General features: G+C 53.5%; 1 protein-coding gene across 1 annotated transcript in view; it reads left to right on the forward strand.

Annotated features, from left to right (window-relative positions):
* The window catches only part of PPP6R2 (protein phosphatase 6 regulatory subunit 2), a 91,312-nt gene that overhangs the window by 26,036 nt on the left and 38,019 nt on the right, over positions 1 to 27,257 (forward strand). The window contains exons 8-16 of the mRNA XM_015415513.1: positions 841 to 954; positions 2,660 to 2,795; positions 3,350 to 3,502; positions 4,067 to 4,267; positions 10,379 to 10,443; positions 20,018 to 20,133; positions 23,739 to 23,824; positions 24,113 to 24,193; positions 25,558 to 25,655. Coding sequence (XP_015270999.1) covers positions 841 to 954; positions 2,660 to 2,795; positions 3,350 to 3,502; positions 4,067 to 4,267; positions 10,379 to 10,443; positions 20,018 to 20,133; positions 23,739 to 23,824; positions 24,113 to 24,193; positions 25,558 to 25,655 — 1,050 coding nt within the window. The remainder of the gene's footprint in view (positions 1 to 840; positions 955 to 2,659; positions 2,796 to 3,349; positions 3,503 to 4,066; positions 4,268 to 10,378; positions 10,444 to 20,017; positions 20,134 to 23,738; positions 23,825 to 24,112; positions 24,194 to 25,557; positions 25,656 to 27,257) is intronic.

The following is a 27,257-nucleotide window of genomic DNA, read 5'->3' on the forward strand; positions in this document are numbered from 1 at the left end:
TGTTACGCATAAATGCTGTTATTAATGTTACAAAAAAGCCCTACCTTTAACCACAGGAAGGCAATGCCAAGCAGAGCAAAAAGTGAGGAAGGGAATGCCGAGCGGAACAAAAACGTTTTTAACCCTTGGCAGAAGATAATGATGGAGGGCAACACTGAATTGTCCTGGGGAGGGAATTCCACTGTTTTGGTGCTACAGCCAAGAAGGCCCTTTCTCAGTTTTGCTGCTCATACAGCCTCAGAGGAAGGGGGCACACCCCCCCCCGGGCGGGGTCCCCAAAGCTTGGCAGGTGGCTTCAGAGGGGAGTAGGCAGCCTTTTAAGGTATGCTGATCCCAAGCTGTGTAAGGCTTCAAATTCCAATATCAGCTCCCTGAATTGGGCCCAGAAGCAAATCGGGAGCCAGTGTAGATGAAACAAGGCCGGTCAGTCAGCATCCTTACTGTAGCGTTGGACACTGAGCGTTGTGTCCGGACACTCTGCAAGAGTAGCCCTGCGTCAACTGTGTGATAGTAGTCTGGGTGCTACCAGGCCGTGGTTGCAGCTGGCCCACCAGCCAAAGGCCGCTGTGAAAGGCGCTTTTGGCCACTGCTGCCACCTGTTTACCCAGCGGGAGGCCAGGTCACCAGCTTGGGGAAGGAAGGAAGCCAGGGCAGGGGTTGGCCCAAGGAAGGCGGGGTGGGGTGGGTGGGGGGCAGCTGCCGCAGCATCCCAAGGCAGAGAGGTGCTTGTCGGCGGTGTGTGCCGGCTCGACTCTGGGTCTGTCCCCACAGTAAAGCGTGGGAGGGGCTGTGTGTGTGTCTCAATCGCTGGAGGAGCTCTGACTGGTGTGATGTTCTCAGGCAGGAATGTGTGGAGCAGCTGCTGAAGAACATGTTCGACGGGGAGCAGACGGAAAGCTGCCTGGTGAACGGCACTCAGGTGTTACTGACGCTGCTTGAGCCAAGACGTGCTGGGTAAGGAGGACTGGCTTTGTCAAAGTCATGGCTGTACTTCAGATGTTGTGTGTGTGTCTCTGTGTGTGTGTGTGTGTGTGTAAACTATCGTACCACGTTTCCCTAAAGTCATCTCTGGCCCACCTCAGACATGCCCCTCATGGGCCCTTCTGCAAGGAAGCAGCCCGGTGGGGTGAGCCTTTGGCCATGCACTTGATGGAGATCTCTGTCTCTCTCTGTCTCTCTACCTCTCTCTCTCTCTCTCTCTCACTCACTCACTCACACACACACACACTCTTACACACGGAATGAACGAGTGAAGCTTGTTCCACGTGCAGCCTTCAGAGGGCCCAAGTGAGGACATGCGCAGATCAGGTGGCAGGGCTCCCACACCTGGCTGGAGGTGGACCTCAGGAGGACAAGCTTCCACTGCTCCTTTCTGTTAGGCCCAAACACTTTCTTTGGGCCCAAACACTTGAAAGGGCACAGTACAGATAAGACTCAGTCGTGAATGGGTAGGGCGCCTCACCATGGCCTTTCTCTTCTCCTCTACCAGGGTCCCAGCAGGGACAGGGTGTGTGTGCGTGTGTGTGTGTGTACAGCTGACTCCCACCCCACCCCAGGGCCTTGGGGGCAGTCTGGCCCAGTGAGAGAACTGTGCAGCAGCGGCAGCAGCCTCTCGCCTGCCAAGGTCCTGTCAGGAACAGCGAGTGCGTAGCTGGCCTTCCCCTGCCCTGAAGCCTTGTGAGATCTTGAAAGAAGCCATTGTGGAGTCTCACCTCGCCTACTCCGAGCTTTCCCCTGCTGGCTCCTCGGCCTGGGAGAGCAGTAATGGGCTGCCGCCATTAATGGCCTTTCTCCGGGCCAGTCCCCACCTTCCTACACCGTGCGGAAGCCTCAGTGCAAGGCTCCAGCGCCCCTTTCCCGATCCAAGGTCTTGGCCCCCGCCTGTTCCAGGGATCCTTTGGGGCTGGCAGGGCCCTTGGCAGCGCCTGCACCTTGCAGCTCTTCTGCTGCTGTCACTGAGCTGGGTGAGTTTGGGGCACCCACAGAGAAAGCCCCTTTTCCCTTTTCAGGTGTGCCTGGCTCTGTTTCTAAGCTGCTCAGTGGTAGGGGTCCCCCCCCCCGTTCTGTGCGCTTTCTGTGGCTTACAGCTGGTTTTATTTCTGCTCCGTCGCTTAGTATTCTGGTCATGTTTTTAAATTTCAGAAGCCATGTGTGTTATAAGAAAAGAAAAAGAGCAGGATATGACTATTTCACTGTGCTCAGTTGTGAGAGCAGAGCTAAGTGAGGCCCCTGCTCTTGATTTCACTCCCTGTAGGCCTGTTGGTAGCCCTCTCCTGTCTCCCCTGCAGTGGTATTTGATTTCACGAGAGCTTTCTCCAGTACAGGCATTTCCCACTCTGCTGTAAACCTCGATGGGTGGATTTGGGGGGAGGATGTTCTAAACAAGCGGTACTTTTCATGCTCTCTCAGCTGCAGCTTCCTCCTGGGCTTGTTGTGAGGGCAGAACGAGGCAGGGAGAAGTCTGTACGCTGCCCCGAGAGCTCCTTGGGAGGAGCGGGGATGGGCACGAAACGCTCTCGCCAGCTCCTGGGCTGCGGCTGCAGAGATCACGTGTTTTGTAAGGCAGTGACTTGTGTGGGGCCGGTCTGGGCCTAGAGCCAGGGAGGTGTAGGCCTGGCTTGGCTCAGCGGCTGACCAGAGTTTCCCTCTCTGCGTGCAGGATGGAGGGGCTCATGGACGCTGCCTCTCAGGGGGCCGCCGAGAGGCCTTCTTCTTACGCTGTCAGCAGCAGCATCTTGTGTGGCATCGAGTCCCGGCTGAAGGACTTCCACCATCTTCTGCTCAGTCCCCCTAAGGTAGGGGGCTTTCCACCTCTCGCTGCTGGGCTCCAGGCTCTCCTGCCTTGGCGAATGCTTCCCTGTGGGAGGGATGGCGGAGGGGGTGGGGGAGGTGGATGTCTGCCTCCGGCCTATAGGGCTGTGCTGGGGGGTGACTGGGTGGCTCTGGAGGTCGGGAGGCTGCTTTGCTTTGGGTGGGACGGGGAGAGTCTCCCACCTGTGGCAGAAAAGGTGCAGGATGAAGGAGTCTCTCACAGTTTACAAAAGCGTCTCCGTCATGTGGAGATTTGGAATCCTGAAATGGGCCCCGTGTGGATAGACGGCACCTTCTCCACCCCACCCCCCCGCTGTGTTTGTGTTTCCCCTGCCTTGAGCCAACTCTCTGAGGAAAGGGCCAGTTGGGTTTCTGTGCAGGCGGATTCCTCCTTCCAGTACGCCCACGTTGTGGCTCACGGGTGCCTGATATGAGTCCTGGTCGGGAGTGGGGTGAATGTGTGAGCTCTGTGCTTGAGCACAGCATCGCTCTGGCCTGGAGCCCCCCTGAAAAGGCGTTTGTTTTCTGCCCGTGACAGAGGAGCTCCATCCTGACTACCATTGGGGTCCTGGAAGAGCCGCTGGGCAATGCCCGTCTTCACGGGGCACGCCTGATCGCTGCCCTTCTCCACACAAACACCGCTGCCATCAACCAGGAGCTGTGTCGCCTGAGCACCATGGACCTGCTGCTGGTGAGTCATCATGGGCTCGAAGAGAAGCCATCTTCTGCTGACGTCTGTTTGCCTTCAGCCCTTGCTCCTGTCAGGCAAATGTGAAATCCTCCCTGTTTGTTTCCAGAAAAATCCATGTGAATGGAAAATAACCCTTTCATGCTGGAAGGTTTGCTGGACCTCTAGGACAACTATTTGGGCCCTTGTGTGACCTGAGATGCTGGATGAGATGGTCCACTGGGCTGATCCAGCAGGGCTCTTCTTTTGTTCCTATGAAGGCCTCAGCCTTTGTGTCCTAATGTTGGCTCTCCAGAGGAACTGGCTGGCCACTGTGTAAGGCGGGATGCTGGACGAGAGGGACCCTCACTGGCCTGTTCCAGCAAGGCTCTTCTGATGTTCTTATTAGGGGAAGGCCTCAGTCTCTATGCCCTATTGTTAGCCCTCCAGAGGAACTGATTGATCCCTGTGTAAGACAGGATGCTGGACGAGATGGACCCTCACCGGTCAGATCTAGATTGGTTCTTCTGATGTTCTTAAGGGTCTGAGTCTGTCCTGAGTGAACTTAATTCTCTCCTTCATTTCCAGGACTTGTTTTTTAAATACACTTGGAATAACTTTTTGCACTTCCAAGTGGAATTGTGCATAGCCGTTATTCTGGCTCACTCTGCCAACGAAAGCAATGCAGCCACAAAAGAGACAGAGAATAAGGAGGGACTGGATGAGTGCGCGGCCTCAGAGAATGTGGAAACATCAGACAGCCATCCGGAAAACATCATGGTGACGCATGTAAGGAACTTTATGTTGTTTCATCAGAGGAGTAGTGTTAGGTGGGTTTTCTGGGGAACACGATCTGCCCTGTCTGGGAGAGCCATTAGAAGGTGCTTGTCGCAAGGTTTTTCGTCATTCCGTGCAAGGCACCTCCCCCCCAATCCTAGTTCCCAAACAGCACAGCATGGGCTCATGGGAAATGGTACGCGCTTTTATTTGAAGATTTAGCATTGTTACGCGTGTTGACACCCTTCATTCCCCAGACTTAAAGATGGGTGTGAGTGAGTGTGTAGGGTGTGTGTGTGGCCAGGTGGCCTGGCCTGCAGTTCCGGCAGCGAGACTTCGGTGCCGTAGGAGCAGCTGCTTTGAGAAACGCCATTGGGGAAAAGTTGTCCTTATCCCACCCTCTCTGTATCCCACCTGTTTTGCCCCGGGGTTCCGAGGGGTCCCTTAGCCAGCTGGAGGCCTCTGGCTTCCACAGGCGTACTCTAGGGTCTCTCACGTGCCTTCAGGTCAGACCTGCGACCATGCTCAGATTAACCAGAGTTTTAAGAGGAACGTAGGGATTCACGTTACAGAGCACACGCCAATACAGTTGATGGGAAATGGTAAAAATGGTGTGTTCTGAGTTGTAGGTGGATCTGGAATTCTAGCAGTATCTTGCAGTTCCTCTCCAAAAGGTGCAGTCCACGTTCTCCACCAGTGGAGGAGGGTATCCTTGGGGTGGGCGGTGCCTCCCACCTGCTGTGCTGCAGTTGAGGCTCATGCAGGTCTTCTTTACAGGGCTTCCACGTCCTGTTGGAGGCAGACCCTCCGTCCACGTGCCCAGCAGGGCTCTTAGGTTATCACACGCCACCAGCAGGCCAATGACGTCCCAGCCTCCAGGTGCCTCCATCTCGTTTCAGAAGAACCAGTGCCTTGAGGCCGCGGTCAGGTGGCGAAGGCACCCACAGGCTGTACCCGAATCCAGACAAGTCAAGAGGGGAAGAGGGACTGGACCCTCGTGGTGTCCAGGGTTGAGGGGAGAGTCGGCTTTTGCAGAGCAGGACACGAGCGGCTGCTGCTCCCCCCCCCCTTTTTCCATGGCTCTCGGTCTGCTGTTTGAAAAGTGGGATGCCCCAGCAGGGAACCAAAAGCACCTTCTGGCAACCGAGTCTGATTTGCCGACTCGACTGATCTTGCCGCACAGATTCATGCTGTCGTAACCTCATGTTTGGACTAAGGTGTAACAGTGCTCTCCGTGAAGCTGCCCTTGAAAAGCCAGCCTGCAAACTGCAGCTGGTCCAGAAGGCGGAGTCCCCTTTACGGTCAGGGGCTGGCCAATGGGGACATGTTTTGCCCATTTTGAAACAGTTCACTGGCTGCCAGCTTGATTCAGTTCAAGGGGCGGGTGATGGCATTTAAGCCATTTCCTCCCGTTTATTTGCATGCACCAAATGCGGCCTTCTCCACCACCTAGGATGGCTCCCCTGGCACCCATTAGAGCCCCCAGGCCTTTCCCATTGCAGCCCCCCCAGGCTGTGGAATGCACTCCCTGAAGAGGTGAGGGGGCACTTCCCTTTGAGGTTCTGCGAGGGTTTGTGTTTGCAAGGTTGCAATTACCCGTAGGCTGCCTCAAGCGGAGAGGGAAGGCAGGGTGTATACATACTTTAATACCTAGATAAACACTGCCACTTTTCTCCTCACGGGCTGGCCTTCTTCACCTCAGGATCCAGGTGTGGGTGTGTAGCCAGCCCTGGGTGACTTTCCCATCAGGTCCCTCTCAGGATCCAGAGCCTCATCGGTGTGCAGAAGATTCCCCCCTCAGAAGGCGGTGTCCTTTGACAAGCCTTCATCCATTCCAGGAAAGGGTTGCCAGCCGGGTGGTGGCTCCACCAGGACACACCGGTGTGCCAGTGGGTTTTTCCCTTTCCAGAACCATCCTCAGGGGCGGAGTCTCCTTGGGTGAGGAGCCCGCTGCCTCCATCAGGTCACCCTGAGCAAAGGGAGTGACTCCGAGACTGAGCCAAGCATCAGCTGGCCATCTGCCTCGCCCTCTCCCTCCCTCCTCCACCCTCTCGTCCTCGCGGGCCGTGCAACTGTAAAGGCCCACATAGATCGGCAGAGAGTTGTAGGAAGGAGGCCGCTGTGCTGCAGGGGTGAGCAGAGGGTCGCTTGGCAAGGTCCAGTCGTGCTTCCGGCCGGTAGAAGGAGCCCCCTCCACCCCCACCAGTGCTGCTGTCATGACTTCCTTCTCCCCTGCGGTTCAGGGCTCCCGCAGCAGCCTTTTTTCTCTCCCTGTGGAGGAGGAGGAGGAGGAGGCACATGCTGCACGCATGCACCTCTGCTGCTGGGGATGGGGAAACGATGGCACAGCACCCCCCTTTCCCCCTCCGCCTTCCCTCCTGCTCCTTCACACGCACACCCTCCTTGCTCTGAGCAGGAAAGGAAAAGGCTGCCGGACTCCCCTCACCCTGCACCAAAGCTGCCATTTCCTTCTTCCAGGGAAACTGTAGAGCTGGGGGGGGGGATTACAGTTTGGGGGGGGGGCTGGCTTTGGCGAAACAGTAGAGGGAAGGTTTCCCCACCTGAGCACTGCAGACCGGCTTTGAAACACTCCAGTGTTTGGGAATGCTGCTGGCTCTGCCCACCACGGCATCATTTTGCGGCTGGTAGTTCCCGAGGCACTTGAAGAAACCAAGTGTAGCTCTCCCAGAAGTGTAATGTCTGCACATCCCTGCACGTCTGCAGTTTTAGGTGGAAGCCTGGATGAATCACAAGCGGGAATTAAGATTGCTGGGGAAAAGATAAACAACCTCAGATATGCAGACGATCCCACTCTAATGGCAGAAAGGGAAGAGGACCTAAAGAGCCTCTTGCTCGGGGTGAAAGAGGAGAGCGCAAAAGTGAGCTTGAAGCTCAACATCAAAAAAACTAAGATCATGGCATCCGGCCCCATCACTCCTTGGCAAATAGAAGGGGAAGTCGTCGAAGTAGTGACAGACTTCACGTTCCTGGGATCCCAAATCACTGCAGACTGTGACAGCAGCCATGAAATTAAAAGACGCCTGCTCCTCGGGAGGAACATTTTGCAACCGATCAAACGTGGCCGTCAGAATCAGTTGCTATAACAGTTCCAAAGCCAAGTCCGCCCGCGGTGGGTCCGGAGGTGCCCCAGTCTTTCCAGGCGAATGTCCCTGTGAATCCCGAGTCCAGCCCAGAGTCTGGTCGTGCTGGCTTTTTGGACCCTGCAACTGAACTTGCCTGAGAACCCTCCCCTGGCAATGCTGTTGCTGACCCTGCTGCCGTTTTGCCCGTGGAGTACCTCCACCGGTTGTGGGGAGCAGCACCTGCTTCTGATGAAACGTGTCCCCTCAGAGGCGGAGGTGGCCTGCTTGGTCTCACCGGCTGCAGAGCCATGTAGAAAGGGTCCACCAGCCCAGCCCTGTGGCCTTCCCCCCCGTTACGATCGGCCTGCTTCTCGTCACTTCTGGCTCCTAGCTCTACCTTTTCTTGGTTCCAGCTCCTGTCCGAAATACAGAGAATCTCTACAGGACTAAGCAGGAAGGCTGTTAGTTTTTGTTTAACCCTATTCTGTCCTCATTCCACTGTTGCAGAGGTGTCCGCATGCCCCTTTGCCGGGCCAGGCCGTGTGTGCCATAAAATGTAATGCCAGTATGGGAGATATAAACTTTATAAGGGACACAGGCAAACTCAATTTTCAATATTATTTTTTACTCAAAATACAAGCGTGCTTAAAACATTGAAACTCTTATAGTGTTTCCTTACAGTAGCTCCCTGATGCCCACCCTCCCACTTCCCCCGCCCATGACACATTAGCGCTGGATGGGGGCGTAATGCACAGCCTCTGTCCGTCTGGCAGCAAAGGTAATCTGTTGCTTGTGGGCTGGATGGGAGCCCTGGATGGGCTGCTCCCCGCCTGTGGGCCGTATGTTTGACTCCTCTGCTCTACAGGGCCCATATAGGAGCTCCCAAAATACAGTTCCTATTTACAAGAAGGGTCATAAAACAGATTGATAAGGCAGAAAGGTTTCCATCTCATTGTCATTTAAGCTTACCAACTACCAAGCAATTATGGGGCACTGTCAACTTTTTGTGGAAGAAACTGGGCCCATGAGAAGAGAAGAGATTGGATTTATACCCCGCCCTTCACTACCGAAAGGGTGTCTCAGAGCAGCTTACAGTCTCCTTTCCCTTCCCCTCCCCACCACAGACACCCTCTGTGAGGGAGGCGGGGCTGAGAGAGCTCTGACAGAAACTGTTCTTTTTTTCAAGAACAGCCCTTATCAGAACTACGGCTTGCCCAAGGTCACGCCAGCCAGGTGCAAGTGGAGGAGGAGTGGGGAATCAAACCCGGTTCTCCCAGATTAGAGTCCGCCTGCATTTAACCGCGACACCGAACTGGCTCTGGGTATTTTTAAAGAATCCAGTTAGAATCCTCACAGGTTATCTCGGTGCCCATTTGGTGCTGCAGAACGTGTGACAGACGGTGCTTCCTGCAGTCTGGTGAGTCCCATTGTGTTGCATGGCCATGGCCACGTGCGGCTCACTAAAGCATGCCTCCTCACGGTACAAGACCCCGAGTGGAAGACCTCTCCTTTGAGGGTTTGGAGCTTTTCAGCTCCACGGTAGATGAGGCTCTGGAGAAGATCTGAAGAAGTGGGGGGGGGGGGAGGGACGGCGAGGTTCCCGAAGGCTAAACAATACTCCAGGTCTCCATACCCCTTCCTGTAGGGGTCAGAGAGAGATCAGCCCAGAATGAGTTTCCAGTTTCCGTACAGCCGCCCCACCAAGCCTCTTGTCACTCCCTGCCAAGGAGGTGATTTTGATCATCACCTGGCCAGAAGATGACCTCGGTGCCAGTCTCCAAAAGCCCTTCTGTTTTCTCAAAAGCAAAGTTTTGGACTGCCACCCTCTGCCCTTCCTGGGTCACCGTTGCCCTGTCCCTACAGGGGAGACCGATGGATTTACTAAGAACGGGGGATGGTGTGGGTGGGGTTGTGGGTGGGGGTGTGTAGAGGAGAGAGCTACTATAGTGTTTCTGTCTCAATGCTCATCTCCCATCCTCTTCATCCAAACCCTGCCGCAAACGTCCAGGCCATCTCTCACTCCGTTGACTGGAACACGGGTAGCCCTCCTGAGCACCTCAGCCTCCCACTTGGTTGATTTATTGGTTTATTTTTGGCTTTTTGCACCGTTGCCCCCCTTCCTCACCTGCTCTCTGGGAGCCCCACAAGCACGGCGTGGCGGAGCGGGCGAAGGCATCCGGGCCCAGCCTGGCTTCACCACCTTGGCCAGCTGAGCCGTTGGCCCCTGAAGCCTCCCACGGGAGGAGGCGGAGAAGAAGCAGGGCCCCACTGACCCTCCTGCCTGATTCTCTTGGGGCCACCTTTGCTTCCTCTGAAGGCGCTGGTGTCAGGAAGCCTCCCCCCCCCCCCCCCACCCCACACACCCCCCACCGCGCGGACCTGCCCCGTTACCCTTTCCTTGCAAGCCCCCACCCACCCCACCCACGCTGTGGACGATGGCGTGCTTCTGTCTCCCTCACAAGACATGACTGAGAACAGGCTGCTGGTGCTGCTGGTGCTTTAAGCAACCCGGGGAGAGAGAGGTCCCTCTGTGAAAATGGAAGGAGAGCCGGTGTCGTCTCCCTAGCGGTCCCGGGAGAGGCCGTGGAAGTGTCCCCTGTTTCGTATTGGAGGGTTTATGTGGAGGCACAGCTGGCCTTGAAAGTCCCGGTGGGCTGGAGCCCTGGCTTTTCTCCCACCACACACCCAGCCACGTGTTCCGTGGCACCACTGCGGCTAAGCGCCATGTAGCAGTGCTGGGTAGCGTACGCTAGACCCTGCAGGCGGCAAGGGCCAAGGGGGGAGCGGCTGTCGTAAGAGAAGGAGCCGTGTCAAGTCACGGGATCCCGCCCCCCCCCCGGCCCCTCCTCTCTCAGACCTCCCAGCTTCCCTGTCCTGTGTCTGTTGCTAGGCGCTTCCTTTGCCAGTTGGCGACTTGAATGCTGTTTCACAAGGGAGGGGGACGCTCTTGATAGTCAAGGCTGCCCCAGATTCTGTCCTGGTCTGGTCGCGTGAGCATGCTGTGCCGATCATGGATCTTGTGCTCCTCTCCCCCCTCTAGTTATTCCAGACATGCTGCCTGGTGCAAAGGATCCTGGATGCCTGGGAGGCAAACGACAAAATACAGTAAGGCGCTTTCTGCTTGCGCGGCGGCGGCTCCGGCCCTGAACCTTTTAACGTGTGTGTCCCCTTGTCCATACCCGGGTGTGGCTGTGCCGAGGCAAGGGCCCGCGTGGTGTGCGAGAGCAGCTCCCCGACGGCCCCCTGGGCCGCCCCCCGGCCCCCCGGCCCAATTCCTCTGTATGTGTGCGTCACAGAGTTTCCTCGCAAACATCCTCCATTTCCTTGCTCGGTGTTTTCTTTTCTTTTAGTGGGAATGGACTACAAAAGGGGGAATTAGGTAGCAGGAGGAAGGCAGGTTTGCAGTGGGCAATATACGGTTATGGATTAGTAGGTCATAAATGTTGTTTAAATCAGTGGTTTATTTTCAGAATAAATCCATCAGAGTATTGTTAGAATATTATTTTCAGAATAAATCCATCAGAGTATTGTTAGAATATTATTTTCAGAATAAAACCATCATCCCCAGAAGGAATGGGCAAAAAAGCTCTCGGTGCCCCTGGAGGCTGACTGGCCCACAAGTAGAAGGCTGAATGGCTGCTCAGTGTGGGCCGGAAGGATGAACTAGTAAGCCTAACCCTCCTACCACTTACCGCAGTGAGGTTTTCTTCTTTTTTCAAACGGATATTTCCCACTGTGTGTACCAAGTCCACGTGGAGTGTGATAATCCACTGGGCCAGTTTGAAAGTCGCACATCCAACACGATGGAGTCTGGGCTGTTTCCTGCCCTCTGAGTCCAGCTGGTCCAGCATCATCCAGTTTGTCCCAGTGGTCAGCCATTCTCTTTCAGAAAGCCACAGGCAGGGTATGAAGACCTGTCCTTCCCAGTCCTTTGCCACCCAGCAGCTGTCATTCAGTGGCTGTGGCCTCCTCTGAACCTGGAGGCTCTAGTGCCCATTGAGGCACCAGTGCCGTTGGAAAGCAGGCTGTCACTGGTTTGTGAACTGGTGCAGCAGATCAGTACTGTGGGTTGTCTGCTCCCATGTTCATTGGCCATCAGCTCAGTTCGATGATCTCATGGTCTGCTATCTTAGGGAAAGCGAGGGAAAAGTTTTCCTTACTCCACTCTTGAATTGTAGGGGAATGGTGCAGGCTAAATTATGGGGTTATTAGCCCTCCAAAGGGGTAGGGTTGGGGTTAGGGCTACTGTTCATCCTTCCGGCCCACACTGAGCAGCCAGTCAGCCTTCTTGTGGGCCAGTCAGCCTCCAGGGGCACCGAGAGCCTGGCCTTGGCTCTCACTCTCAACCCCCACCGCACAGCAAGATCACTAGTTGTCAGATCCCAGTTAAGACACACTCCACAACACTTTTGGCAGTGATGCTTTATTAGAGATATGCTTACTACAGGAACTGGATCTTTGTCAGGACTGAAGAAAGCACACGAAATTCAGAGGTTATAGGTAACATCCAGTGCACCCCACACACCCCATTCATAGGTCAGCATTCGGCCCCTAGCGTTACTGTGACAACCCTGACAGATATACGGCGTCCCATCTATTCTAGCCTGGCAAAAGAGTCTCCAAGGCCAAATCCCATGAGAACAGTCTGAGGGGGTGCAGCTTGAGAAATGGCTATGGCTACTACAGGCTAGCACTCAACCCAAACACGCACTCTCCCCCCCCCTCAGGAATTCCCCCCCCCAATACATGGCAAGGTAAGCAGTGAAGCAGAACAAAGAGGAAACCAAAACCTTGACCCTAGTAGCCCTTGGAGGGAGGGTGGTAGAGCAGGGGTGTCAAACTCGTTTGTTACGAGGGCCGGATCTGACATAAATGTCACTTTGTTGGGCTGAGCCATGCGTGCCATAAAATGCAACATGAGGTACCAGAGATACAAACTTTATAAATAGCAATAGACTTGATTGAATTAGGTGTGATATTCAGAGGGGTAGTAGACATGGAGATACCAGGATTGGTAATGGAAACCTAGGTCTCAGTTCCATCCAGGAGGATGCAAAGAATAATTGGGGGAACATTTAACCTTCCAGGACATTCAGTTGCTGACCTAAGAGTAGTATTTCTCTTACAAAGGAATTTCAAAGGGAGATTAGAAAGAGAGACTGCTGAATTGCAACTGATAATGAAGGTCAATGCATTCTCCAGGACTGAATTGAGACCTAGGCTTCCTGTCTCATTAGCAATGGCATTTGGCATCTGAAATCACGCCACTCTCCAATGGATTCAAATCTAGCTGTATCTGAAGAAGTGAGCAGTGACTCACAAAAGCTCATTCTCTGCCACAGATTTTGTTAGGTGCTACTGGACTCTTGCTCCTTTCCTCTAATAAAGATTGCAAGCTGTGCTGTTAGATTTCTTTTTTCTTCTTCCTCATCTGTTTAAACCGGAGAGGAGGGTGTCTCCAGGAGAAATCATGTGTCGATTTCAGCCTGGGCAATATCAGTGCTAGTACATCAGAAGCAAAGAGGGAGAGAAGAAAGGCAGCCGGAGAGGGAGACATGTTGAACTGGAACATATGGAACCATAAATGTATTTTTAAATACTTAGCCGCCTCCTTCCAGTCATTAGGCAATGGAATCCAATCCAAGGGTTCTAATTCCTAATCAGAGTCAGATAGGCATTGAGAAATCTAATATAAAAAACCCTTTTTAGAATAAGCCAAAATAATTTCCTTTTAATTCTCCTTTAAGGGACCTCATTAATGATTTGGAGTTGGGAGTAAGCAGTGAAGTGGCTAAATTTGCGGATGATACGAAGTTGTTCAGGGTGGTGAAAACCAGTGAGGATTGTGAGGCACTCCAAAGGGATCTGTCAAAGTTGGGCGAGTGGGCGTCAACATGGCAAATGGGGTTCAATGTGGCCAAGTGCAAGGTGATGCACATTGGAGCCAAAAATCCTAACTATAAATACACGTTGATGGGGTCTGAACTGGCAGAGACAGATCAAGAGAGAGATCTTGGAGTTGTAGTAGATAACTCACTGAAAATGTCGAGACAGTGTGTGACTGCAATAAAGAAGGCCAATGCTATGCTGGGGATTATTAGGAAGGGTATTGTAAACAGATCAGCCAATATCATAATGCCGCTATATAAATCAATGGTGCGACCTCATCTGGAATACTGTGTGCAATTCTGGTCACCACACCTTAAAAAGGATATTATAGCTTTGGAAAAAGTGCAGAAAAGAGCAACTCGAATGATAAAAGGGTTGGAACACTTTCCCTATGAGGAACGGTTAAGGCGCTTAGGGCTCTTTAGCTTGGAGAAACGACGACTGAGGGGTGACATGATTGAGGTTTATAAGATTATGCATGGGAAAGAGCAGGTAGAGAAAGAGGTACTTTTCTCCCTTTCTCACAATACAAGAACCCGTGGGCACTCCATGAAATTGCTGAGCGGTCGGGTTAGAACGGATAAAAGGAAGTACTTCTTCACCCAAAGAGTGATTAACACTTGGAATTCACTGCCACAGGAAGTGGTGGCAGCTACAAGCATGGACGGCTTCAAAAGGGAATTAGATAAGCATATGGAGCTGTGTGTGTGAGAGAGACAGATACCAAGTCTCAAAGACCCACAGCAGAGCAGGGCAATCTCAGTGGAAAGTGTGCTTGGCAGAAGAACCCACCCACCCCCCCACCAAGAGAAGGAGGAGAAGAATGAAAGCTTATACCTGAAGTAAAACTCTGCTGGTCTTAAAGGGACCACGGGAGTCAGGCGTTACTTTCTCCTGCACAAGCACTCACTTTTGCTTTTGCTTTCCCTCCTCTCCCTCCCTCCCAGAGGAGAAGCGCTCAGCCAGTGGAGGGAAGGGAGACTTGCCTTGGTTCTCTCTTGCACGAAGCAGGAACCTGGTGCCTGGAAGAGGGACCTCAGCAAAAGCCAGCTGTGATGCAGTGGCGGCAGCAGCCCCAGAGAAGGAAGCAGCAGGGAGCCATTTGCTCGCGGGCCGAATCCAAGCCGTGCTGGGGCTGGCCCGCGGGCCATGGGTTTGACGCCCCTGTGACAGAGGCGGTGATTCACCTGATGATGGAGGGATTCTGATCAACGCGTTCCAGCAGAGCAGCTCCGGGGTCTTCTGGGTGACCCATGTGCCTTGACCCTTTCTGGTCACTGGTTGCGGGCAGCACGGAGATAGCATCAGTAGCTCCAGTGGGGGATCCAGTGGGGTTCAAGTAGCCAGGGCAGTGCTGATGTTCGTCCTGCTGGATTCATGCAGTTCATTTGAGACGCCTGAAATGTGGCAGGGGCACGAGACTCAGGGAATCAACATGGTTGTGGCCCTTTTCATCCGACTGCTTGCAAAAAGTGGTCATTGATGGTGAAAGTTCTACAGCAGGGGAGTTTCTCACGGAGAGTCCTGCAGGGGCACAGTGTGGTCCAGTGACGTCATTTAGCATCTGGATAAGACCACTGACTAAGATGGCCCAGAGCTCTGAAATGAGTTGTAACCGGAGATGGGAAAACCCTGAGGGGAGATGGAAAAAATTGGGAGGGGGGGATTGTGGTTTTCTTCCATTTCCACCCCCCCCCAAGGAGTTCCCCCCATTTATTCCTGTTGTTTTGGAATGAGTAAAATGAAAGACAAGGTTTTACTCAATATGTAGTATGAAAAAATAGGTAAGATGATCTGCAGCGTTAGGTAATAATTCCTGTATATTATTGAAAATGTTTTCATATTCAAGAATGTTGGTTTAAATGTAAATAATTTTGATGACAAGTAATATGCTGTGTATGCGTAATGACTCCAAACTTTCTGTGATTCCATCAGAGAGTTTCTCTCTAAATAATTCTTTTGCTGCTACAGAACTTGTTTTCTGCCCTTCAGCTTTTATTTTTCCAACCTCTCAGATGGAAAAAGTTTTAAGATCCATGTGCCGTGGTAACCTAGGCTTCCAGCCATTTTCACTAAAAGAAGTTTAGGTTTGATAGAAAATTAGGTATTGCATACGTTTCCATATCCCCCCAGATTTCCATTTTTTTCCCTTGGGGGCAAAACACAGGGGGGGAAATGCAGTTTCCGTGGCTCCAGAATTTCTGGAAAATTCACACCTCTTGTCGTCTCAATATGCTGATCACTCCTGGCTGCACACCACGTTGCATAAGCCTCCAGAAACAGCTGTCACTGTGCTTGGGGGGTGACTGTTGTCTGGACGCTGCGTGCGGTTGAATGGCTCCTGGTAAGACAGAGGTTGATGCTGGTTGGGAAGGCTGAGGTTTGGGAGCTACGCTAGCCGTCTTGAATGGTGTGGCTTTCCCACTGAGAGCTTGGGAGTTCTCTGTCTACGGAAGAAGGTATTGTTTAACATTGGAGCGTGCGCATATTCATTCATAAGACTTCCACATCTGGCTGGAGGCAGACACCCCCCCCCCCCGGTCCATGCAATGTTGCTTATGCAACTGCTTGGCAGTCGCGGTTGTAGCAGGACTGCAAGAAAGGCCTCAAATTCCCTAAGCAATGGGTGGATTCTGGAAGTGCCTTATCCTTCCAGGACAAACTGTTGCTAAGCCTGTGGAGAAGACCTGCAGGGCAGCTCAGCACTCGCCAGTGTCCGTTTCCCCTCCCCTCTGTCCTCAGCTTTCATGAAAGGCTGGCCCCGCCCTGTGCAAAACTACGCCAAATGATGTCTTCATCCTCTCCGTGTTGGGCTCTCCCCTCCCCCCCCCTTCTCGGACCTCCACAAGATCCAGTCAGCTCAGGCACTCCAATTGGTGCCGAATGCCGCAGCTCAGTTATTATCGGGCTTGGAGGAGCATGGATATTACTCCCGTCCTGCAGTCACTCCATTGGCTGCCCATCTGCTGTCAGGCTCAATGGAAGGTATTGCCTATTATTTATTTATTAAAACATTTAGAACATAAGAGAAGCCAAATGTTGGGTCAGGCCAGTGGCCCACCCAGTCCAACACTCTGTGTCACACAGTGGCCAAAAACACCAGGCACCATCAGGAGGACCAGCAGTGGGGCCAGGACACTAGGAGCCCTCCCACTGTGGCCCCCCCAAGCACCAGAAATACAGAGCATTCCTTGCCCCAGACATAAGAACATAAGAGAAGCCAAATGTTGGATCAGGCCAATGGCCCATCCAGTCCAACACTGTCACACGGTGGCCAGAAATACCAGGTGCCATCAGGAGGTCCAGCAGTGGGGCCAGGACACTAGAAGCCCTCCCACTGTGCCCCCCCAAGTACCAAGAATACAGAGCATCCCTTGCCCCAGCCTGAGAGTTCCTATCTATACCTTGTGGCTAAGAGCCAGGGATGGACCCCTGCTCCATATGCTTATCTAATTCCCTCTTGAAGCTGTCCATGTTTATACCCCACCTTTCCTCAAGGTTTATTGTGGCTTACACTAGTAGTTAAAACATCCCCAGCTAAAACAAAACAGTGAGCCCAGGATCTCTTTCCCCCCTCTTCCACCTTGAAAGATGCCTGCCGCTCAGACCCCCTCAGAACTCCTGGTGTTGTGGTCTCCTGAACATCTCTGAGGAGGAGGGCCCCCTCCCCTCTTCAGGGAGCCCCTCCCACAGAGCCAGGGCTGTGAGGGTGGTAAAGGTGGATGCCAGACAGGCCCCCTTGTGGTGGGGTAGGCAACAGCTGGCTGCCTGGTTATCGCAGCTGGCACACGTGGAAGGAGGCGGTCCTTCAGATATCTGGGTCTGAGGTTGTGAAGGGCTTTCCAGGTCCTAACCGGCACCTTGAATTGAAATGGAAAGCAGACTGGCAGCCAGTGTGGCTGTTTCAAAATGGGCAGTCTATGTTCCCAGCAGCTGGCCCCTGACCGCAGTCGAGCGGCTGTGTTCTGGACCCATTGTGGTTTCCTGGTTGTCTTCAAGGGCAGCCCCACGCAGAGCGCGTTGTGGTGATCCAGCTGTGAGGTTACAGAAACATTGATCAGCGTGGCCAGATCAGTCCTGCCCTGGATAGCCCCGGCAAGCCCCATTTCCTCAGATCAGGGAAGCGAAGCAAGGACCTGGATGGGAGGACTCCTTGGAATACCAGAGGCGGGAGGCAGGGGCCGGCTTTATTCGGCCACCCCTCTGAGTATCCTCCAGGCCCCCGGTAGGGGTCAGTCACCAGAAGTCGCCATGGCTTCCAGGTGCACACGCACACATGCACATATGGAGAATACAAAAAAAAATTCCCCCCAAAACACACCATGGCCAGATCAGCTGAGACTAGGTAACGAGAGAATGGTCAAATCAGCTGCATCTGACAGAAGTGCTGCCCTTCCTGTCACATACAAAGCCCTTGATGAAGGCCCTGACCGTCTTACCTGGGGAGCTGCCTCCTCTGGGAGAACCGGGTTTGGTTCCCCCACTCCTCCTCCACTCGCACCTGGCTGGATGACCTTGGGCAAGCCATAGTTCTGATAAGAGCTGTCCTTGAAAAAAGAGCAGTTTCTGTCAAGAGCTCTCTCGGCCCCACCTCCCTCGAGGCCCTGGGGGTCAGGAGGCCATGAGGACGGAGCCTTGCGCGGAGTTGCACTCATTTCCCCCTTGGGCCTTTACCAGAGGCCCCGCCGCGTCCTCTGTCACTTCTTTGATTACGAGGAGGGGGTGGTGGTGGTGGTGATTCAGTGGCTGGTTGGTGGAAGGAGTTGAGGGATGTGCCTGCTGCCTTGACCGCCTGATCACGCTTCGTGTGCCGAGCAAAATTTTCAGAGCAGGATCCTCCCGTGACGGTGAACCTGCCCCTTCTGGACCTACTCACAGTTCAGCTGTCTCGCTGACTGTCCGCGTCCTCGGATCTTGTCTGAATTAAGTTTCTGTGTGGTTGCTCAAACCCAGTTCTTTACGCCACTGATTAGGGATCTCCGCTGGCTTGTTGGATTCACAGGAGAAGGAAAGACTTCCTTGTGCATCACCAGTGCATCTAGTAGTCCAGATCTTTGGATACTTTCTCCCATTAGTCTCAGGCAGAGAGTTAAACAGGTGGGAGAAGAGCAGGAGACCTACATGCGGCACCCCATGATGTGGCAAAGAGCAGGGTGTGAAACAGTGCCATCTTGGGGCACCTGCCTGCCAGGGAGGAAGTCAGCCCTCGTACAGTGGCATGGCCCACACACAGCACCGGCTGCCCAGCCTAGAAGGGGGTGCTGTAGTGGATCGTCCCAGAAGCCACTGAGAGGGAGTCCTGGAAGCAGCAAGAGCGATGGGCTCTCCCTGTTGCTGACTGCTTAGCAGAGGCCCTCCAGCAACACAACCAAGGCCAGAAACCAGACAGGAGAAAGGGTCTATAGGCCTTGTGTTTCGTTTAGAACACCGTGGGGTTGTGTGGTGACCCCTGTCTCTCTGTCCCCTTGCCCGGGGGTGGGGGGTGGGGTGGGGGAATGTGATATCTATGAAGGCATAAGGACAGGTATGTTTCCAGAGCAGTTTCTAGTTTTCCTAGTAAGTTGATAGGCTGCTTTGAGTTCAGATGAAACTGACCCTGTTTTCTGGTTGAGAAAAGAATTGTAGGCATGATGATAGTCATCTGTTGGGTGGGGAACCTGGCCCAGCAGCACACTTGGGGTGTTCCAGCTTAACCCTGGTGCTTCCTGTCCGTGGTATGAAAGCAAGATCAAGGGAGGTGGTTTTGTGGAATGCACAAAACCTGTCGTAGCCAGGGTGTCACATCTGGACTGGGGAGGCTCAGAGCCAAGTCCGTCCCGTCCCGTCCCGTCCCCCCCCCCCCCCCCCCGGTCATGGAAGATCTCTGAGTGTCTCCAGGCTCTCCAGCCTAGCCCAACTTCACAGTGTTGCTGTGGAAATAAAGGCGTTGGCGAGAGAGCCGCGGATGCCCCCCTGGGGTCTGTGGAAGGACCGGCTGAAAGTGTGTCCTGTCAGCTTGTGCTGCCCCTGCGTCCAGGCGCACGCTCCCCTTCGCTCTGAGGCTGGCGTTCTTCCAGGTGGGACGTTGTCTACCGGCAGCCTCTTGGCAGCTGCAGAGGAAGTGGCCTGTCACTGCAGCCCAGGGAGGAATCTTCCCCGAGGTCCAGGTAATTTCAGAGAACTGACCGTGTGTCAGATGTTTTAGTGACTGGTTACGGTGGTGTGAAAATACAAGACGGCCAGTCGCAGGACACGGGAGCTCTTCAGCCTGTCCAGGAGTCACCCAGCAGACAAGGAAGGTGCCTGCAGCCCGGTCTTCTCTGCGGCTGGCTCTGCCTAGGCCTGGGCCCCCACCCACTCTGGCTGCTCCTGGCAACCAGCTCCAAGGGCAAGGGCCCGCTTGCACTTTTGATCCCCCCCCCCGGCCTCTGAGGCGCCCAGAGAGACCCTCACAACAACCCAGCAGAGTGGGTTATGCCTCAAGGTCCCCGAGCAAGCCTCACGGCAGGGGGTGAGTCTGAACCCCCGGGCCTTCTCGTTCCTCGTCTGACACCCAGACTACGACACCAGAGACCGGCTCTGCTGGCCAGATGTAGAGTCAGGGAGGCCACGTGGCCTGGCTTCCGTTTGCTCTGAGGAAACGCTGGCTGCCCTCTCCCTGTTTCTTCTCGCTCTGGACACACAGCTGTTCCTTGCTGGGCAGGGGCCGCGCTGTTCGCTATGTGATGCGGAAGAGCTTCTGGCTGCTGTTTTTCATCTGTCTTTAGTCACAAGCTGAGGACGGCAAAGTCTGGTGGCTTCTTTTTTTCAGGGCAGAAGGTGGAATGAGGAGGGGCAACATGGGCCACCTGACCCGAATCGCCAACATTGTCGTGCAGAATATGGAGAAGGGCCCCATGCAGGCCCAGATCTGTGAGTTCGTGAGAGGTAAGAGAGGGGCAGGGCTACCAGGAAGGCGGGAGGTGGATGGGAGTGGAACATATGCCCCTGGAGAGTGCTGCAGTCGCCCTCCGGGCTGCTTGGGCCACCAGCGCCTCTTCTCTGTTGGTTTGCGGTGCTAGAAGGAGCCCCCTTCGGTTACATACTTTGCACCATCAGGTGATTTAGATTCCTCATAGTACTTGCGGAAGGGTTTCAAGTGGTAGGGCTGAGAGCAATGTTCCCTCTAAGCTGTGGAGTCTTGTGAGCAAGAATTCTACTTTGTGAGCTACTGGGGCATTAAAGTTGTGAGCGAGCAGTTTGGCTACTCTGTAAATTAGCTTGCTCTGGAGCCCCATCCCTTCCTGAGCTAAGACAAAAATGTGTGAGCCGAGGGCTAAAAAACTGTGAGCTAGCTCACACTCACTGAGCTCAGAGGGAACACTGGCTGAGAGATGTAATCTGGAGACCAACTCCAGCTAGTTAGTGGCACAGGCTGTGGGGCCGCGTAGTCCAGCTCCCAGCTTATGTCAAATATTAGAAAACACACCACATACCCACACGAGCATCAAAAGTATGGTATACAGAACAGTGAATTTTTTACAATAAAGAATATATGTCTCAAAACTGTGTCATTCAACATGAGTCAAATTGTATACAGTCATACTGACGAATTTACATTTCATAACAATCTCATATGACTCAGATTTACCACAATGTTGCTAATCACATACTCAGTTTCAGTAGATCCTATGAAATGTCAAGCTGATTACAAACTGCACCAACAGAAGTGTGTATATTTTGAAATTCATATGAAACAAAAGCAGATGTTGTAGCTCGTTGTAGCTTTGTGAAGTCATCCAGAACGGGTCAGGTCATGGCTTTGCTCGCTCTGGTGGGGCTAGGATTACCCGTTAAGCCACAAGCCGCTTTGCCTAGCAGCTTGGCTCCTCCAGGACCGCCCACTATTAAGTGCATCCTAGAACACTTTGTTGGAAAACTTTCAACAGGGAGGTCTTCACTAGCTGAAGTGGAAATTTTTCTCCTCTTGGGCTTTCCTCAAGGGATTGGGCCCCAGTGAGTGCCCTGTGGGTGCCAGTTTTGACGAGTTCCAGGAGGTGTTTCCTTCCTTCCACCAGTAGGGGTAGATCTAGCCATAGTTGCAGCCTTCCATGATGCTGGGCGGGGGGGATTCATTTTTGCCAGTGGAATTCCAAGTCCCTTAAAAAGGCACCCTGAGTATACATGTGTACTTTGGGTGTTTTTCTATTGTGTCTGGAGATACATCCGCATAAATATATTTTTCTGCAACTTTTTGCTGCTAGGTTTTGGTGTTTGTTGCAGTTGTTGCTTTCCTTGTAGTTCTGTTGTGAGTCCTTTCTCAAGGACCTGATCACCAGCTCCTCTCCTCTCCTCTCCCCCACCCCCCTCTTCCATCCAGTCCCTCAGTAGGGAGTGTCTGGAACATCTCAAACAACGTGGATTTAGATCTGGAAAGCACGCCATCTAATCTTTAGTACTGCAAGGCACTTTATTGCTAACTGTTAATTTATGTCATGAATGAGTATGTGTTTTATGTAGTTTTAAAATTGTTATGGTTATGCCAATTAGGTACATTGTACCGCTTTGTTAGCCACCCTGAGCCTGTTCACAGGATGGGCGGGGTATAAATATAATAAATAAACAAATACATCTGAACCCATGACCGCTGGCTGTGTTCTGCTACAGTCATCTTACAGTGGCCTACTTAGTGACCATTACTTTAGCATGCTGAGTTAATGAGTTGTAGGCTGTCAATTCATGAAGGTTCACAATGAGAAAACAGTTGTTTGCCCTTCCCTCTGGTTCCTGCAAGAGGTGTTTCTTCCTGCCCCCGGGATGAGAGCGAGCACCCGTCACGCTTTAGTGAGCCACTGATGATGTTTAAAGGAAGAATCCAGCTGGCTGTCAGAGGGCATAAGGGGGGGGGGGGTCGGGTCTTCCCTTTGATGTGGGCAGCACTCCTGTTGGTGCCCTTTCAAACCAGGCACTGACCCGGGCAGCTGACCCAGCCGCACCCCCAGGCGCCCCCGCTCCGGTCAGAGAGCCCGGGCAGCCTCTTGACTCAGGAAACAGCAGTGGAGAAGGAAAAGACAGAGGAGATGGGTAGACCGTTGGAGGAGGAGAACTTGGGAGAAGTCCCACAGGGGGGCATATGGGGGGTTCTGTTTCAACGGCCACTCTGTGGCAGGGAGGGCAGCAAAGAAACAGTGCCTTTGGGCCACCCCCGCAGGGCTCTTCTTCTGTTCTTATGGATTCAGGAGAGGTGTGAAAGCAGCAGACCATCTGCACTGCTTTACTTTTCAAGGAGAAATGTAAGCTTGACGACATTTGGAAGAACAATTAAAGCTGAAAATTCAAAATTGAAAGTCTGGAAGATAAGGGCCACCGTCATAACTTCAGATTTCAGGGTTGGGGGGGGGTATTTTTAAATTTGAGAGGGCTGGGCTCTGACAGTGGCTTATGAGCCCTGAAAAGAGACAGTTCCTGTCATCAAAGACGCACCCAGGAAAGGTCCTCCCACTGAGAAGCAGAGATCTTCCTGTCAAGGATGGATGACTCACTGCGTGCCCCACAAGAACATTTGGTTGAAGAGCGGGAAGGAAAGGGGCTCCTTCCCTTATCAGGACTTCCAGTTTTCTTCCAAGTTATATCCCCAGAGGCTTAGATCACGGACAGCCGATGAAACAAGCCATGGGGGCTTTTAGCCCACAAATGGGAACCCTCGAAGGAGAGGGGCGGACCCTCTTGAACTTGGAGTCTTGGTCCGCTGCCCGTCTAAACCGGAGGGAGCAGTGTTCTTCCCGGGGCAACACACGGGTGGGGGTGGGGGGTGTCTCCTTCCGTCCTCCTGGGCCCTTTCTTCCTGCCCAGAGAGAACGTCAGATCCAAGAGTGTGGCCCACCTGCGCAGCGTGGGAGGCCTCTGGCATATTACCTGAGGCAGGGAACAGCGTCCCCTGAGACGGGCCCGTGCGTGTCATTTGTCTTCTCGCCCTCAGCTCATGGCTGACTTGGAACCACACAGAGTCACACAGAGTGGGAAGGGCCCCCCCCCCAAGGCCATCCAGTCCAACCCCCCCCCCCACACCCCCGTTCAGTGCCTCGTCAGCCTCTAGAGCGCCCCGGACCATTGTGTGTCCAGCCCCTGCGAGGGCAGCCCTGGTGGGGCTCTCGAGGCCAGAGAGGTGGGCTTCTTGCCGTGGCCTGCCTCTGCCTAGCGGCCCGGGACTTCCTGGGTGGTCTCTCCTCCAAACACTCACGAGGGGGCCCCCGCCTTGCTTCGCTTCTGGGGTCTGACGAGGGGGGGGTCAGGGCGAAACGGCCCTGGGGAGCGGCTGCTTGCCCCACGGGGGGAATCTAGCAGGTGCAGATGGGCCTCCTGGCCACTTTCCCCAGTGGGGCCCAGAGTGACTCCGCCCCACCCCCCCCAAGGCTGTTTCAGGTGGGGAGGGAAAGGGCACGAGGGCGGGGGAGGCCCAGGGCATCCTCTCCCTGCAGACGGGGGTCCTGCACAGAAGTGCCGGACTGTGTCTGTTGTCCCAGCCAGGGAAAACGGCCTCCCTTGTCTTGCAGGGCTTCCCGAGGACTGCAGAGGGCGGTGGGAGAGCTTTGTGGAGGAGACTTTGACGGAGGCCAATCGGCGGAACACGGTGGACTTGGTGAGTGGGGGACCAGGCTGGCCGTGGCCTGTAGGCCGGCCACTGCCTGCCTTGGGCCGTAGCTGGACCGCTCTTGGATGGGGGCTTTTTGGGGTGCAGCTCTCTGCATGGAACAACAGAGTGTGGGGCTCCCTTTCCGGTACAGGGAGTTTGGCTTTTCTCCCCGTGGCCCCCAACGTGTTCTTGTTGAGGCAGCTGATGTTGTGCGTGGGGGGGGGGGATAGTGGTAGGCCGAGTGATGCTGGCTGCTTCCCTGACTCCTGCCACTCATGTCAGTTCTCCTTCCAGGTGAGCACCCACCACCTGCACTCTTCCAGCGAGGATGAGGATCTTGAAGCTGCCTTCCCCAGCGACCTCTCCCTCCAGCAGGTAAACACCCCCACCCACCCCCGTTGGCTGGCTGGCTGGTGGGTGATGGAGGTGTTGCAACAGGCATTGTGTTTTGGATGTCCTTTGAGTATCTGGCGCAAGGTAGAGCCTGCTCAGGGTTCACTGTGGGACTGGGCAGGACGCAGGCTGCAAGGTTTTCTGTGGTAAGCAAAACGACTGGATTTCTTAACAGGCAGCGTGAGGCGTCAAGCATTTCCCCCTCTTTTTCCCTGTTGTCTCTCAGGTGCTTTTGGAATGTTGTTGACTCAAAGTTGGGTGCCTGTTTTGAGTTTTTTGGCTTTGGGCTTGGATTTGATCTGTCTTCCCATGTGGGTGGTGGGATTTCTGCAGTGAAGGAGAGTTTAGGTTTGTAAGTAAAGCCTCTTGTGGTAAATCCAGCTTCTGGGGATATAGAGTTTATCTGCTGAGAAACAGCCAGGGCTTTTTGACCAGTAAGGAGACAGTGGTCTCCAAAGAAGTCCAGTAAATTTTCTTTTAAAAAGTTCTGTAGGTTTTCTGTTCCCCAGTGGCTTTCTGTGGAAGGGGAGGGTCTTTGTGGATCTTTAGGCGTCTCTTTCATAAGGGCATTCTCGGATATTGGACTCCGAAACTGCATTAGGGAGGGAAGTTGGGTTATAATGCAATGATGAATAGGTGTTCGGCACCAAGACAGTCAGTTGTGTGCTTCAGAGGCCTTGACTCACCTTGCACACTTTGGCTTCAGAGGTCAGAACGAGGAGGAGAAGTGCAGCTTGCTGGTGCCCTGTCTGCAAAGCGCATATTGGAACTCTTGTTTGGTGTGCTAGTTTGTGCATTCATACAACCCTCCCACTGAGGGTCCCCCCGCCATCGCCCTCTCCTTTATAAGACACACGCCACAGTCCACATCATGCCTGTTGTTAGGATCAGCTTTGTATACATCATTCTCTATTACATGTTCTTCAGCTTTTGGGGAAGTTGTGATTGTTGAGTCTGCTTACTACACTTGTTTCTGTTTTCTATTATCGTTAGGTGGATTGTGCCTTTTTAAAAATTGGATTTTACTTTGGGATCCACAGCTTTTCTACATTTTTATTTTAGCCAACTTCGACAGCCAAAAGATTAGAAATGTGGCTGTAGAAACAAACCTTTCCTTTGAGGACTTTCGCATGCCAGATGCTGGCGACAGTTCTGCTTTTGTAAGAACCCCATAAGTATGTGAGATGCGCATAATACAGCGCTGTTCCTTTGTTGGATGTTTTGTTGCCACCATCAGCAGTGTGGTGGCTGCTCTGACCACAGGGCAGGTGGAGCACGAAGGGAGGGCTTGGAGGGGTGAACGGGCAGCCGGCGACACTGTAGTGACGGCACGGTTGTTTCCTCAGGCATTCTCCGAGTACCAGATTCAGCAGATGACAGCCAACTTTGTGGATCAGTTCGGCTTCAACGATGAAGAGTTTGCCGACCAGGATGACAATATCAAGTGAGCCATGCCTCCTCAGAGGAGGTTCCTTTAAATTCAGATCAACCTCCGGGTCCAGGGACTGCGGAGGGTGGAAGAAGGGCTGGCACAGCTGCTCACGTTCTTTGGCCTGGCTGCGCTTCCTCCTTGGAGACGGAAGAAGGTTCTTGGATGCGTGCAGTGGAGACCGGCTGCTGATGGTGGGCAGTTGCTTGTAGTTTTTGCCCATACGTGATCTCTGTGGGGAGTGGGCAGTTTTGTGATGCCAGAAATTGCACGTGACTGTGGGGAGTTGAAGTATTTCATTGTTCCATGAGTTAAGAACGTCAGAAGAGCCCTGCTGGATCAGACCAGTGAGGATCCATCTTGTCCAGCATCCTGTCTCACACAGGGCCCCACCATTTACTCTGGAGGGCCAACGGCAGCGCATAGAGGCCAGAACCTTCCCCTGAGAAGACCCCTGCTGGACCAGACCAGTTGGAGGGCCAACAGTAGGGCACAGAGACCAGTGCCTTTCCCTGATGTTGCCTCCTGGCACTGGGTTTCCGGCGTTGGTCGCCTCTGATCTCTGAGTCTCCCCTGAGTCGCCGTGGCTAGTAGCTACGGTCAGGTCCCCAGTCGAGTCACTCTCCACACACGCTTTCTCCTCTAGAGGAAGGCTTATTCAGAGATCTGAGATGCTCCTGGGTTCAGACTCTTTGTCAGGACGGAGGGACCAAGGCGGGAAAGCAACCTAAAATCACAAGCCCAAATTCCATTCACACGCGTCAGCAGCAATACTATAATGACCATGAGAGATATGCGGTCAACAACTAGCAAAGCACAGACTTTACTTCAAGGACACTTCCCGTGTGAAAGATGTCTTTGAGGCGCCATGGAAGAATTACTGAAGCGAGCCTCCCTAAAATTCTACCGGCACTCACTACCCCCCTCAGGAATGCGATGGCAGGTGAGGGGAAGGGATAAGGGGCCAGGAATAGCAAACGGTTGGGTGCAGGGAGCAAAAGGAAGCAGGATCGATAAACGTACTGGGTGGAAATACAACAGGGACAGCTATGGACCTCTGGTCTCCATGAATCTGTCCAGACTCCTTCAAAAGGTGCCCGTGCCTCTGACCACCACTGCCTCCGAGAGCAGCCAATTCCACATTTTAATCACTCTCTGTGTAAAGAAGCATTTTCCTTTGTCCGTCCTGAATCTACAGCCCATCAACTGCATTGGAGGCCCTCAAGTTCCAGTCTCTTGAGAGGGGCAGAAGAGTCCTCTCTGTCTACGCTCTCACTCTGCCCCTCTGTCACACACACACACACACACACACACCCCGGCTACCTTTTCTGCACTTGAAATGTCTGAGGCTCTTCAGCCCTGCCTCCACCCCCCTAACCCATCTCGGTCTTCCCTCTGCTGCACTTTGTCCAGCTCTGCAGTGCCTTTTCTGAGGTACGGGGACCAGAACTGCGCACAGTTTCCCAAATACTTTTCCACGGGGGCATTGCAATATTGGCTGTTTAATTTTTTCAGTTCCTCACCAAATAACCCCACACATAGAGGATGCTTTTTCACTGCCTGAGGCACGCTGGGTTAGCACTTTTTTTTTTGCTATCAGCTGCAGCCACAAGGTCT

The sequence above is a fragment of the Gekko japonicus genome, unplaced genomic scaffold (assembly GCF_001447785.1).
Source record: "Gekko japonicus isolate JY-2015 unplaced genomic scaffold, Gekko_japonicus_V1.1 scaffold1667, whole genome shotgun sequence".
Classification (NCBI taxonomy): domain Eukaryota; kingdom Metazoa; phylum Chordata; class Lepidosauria; order Squamata; family Gekkonidae; genus Gekko; species Gekko japonicus.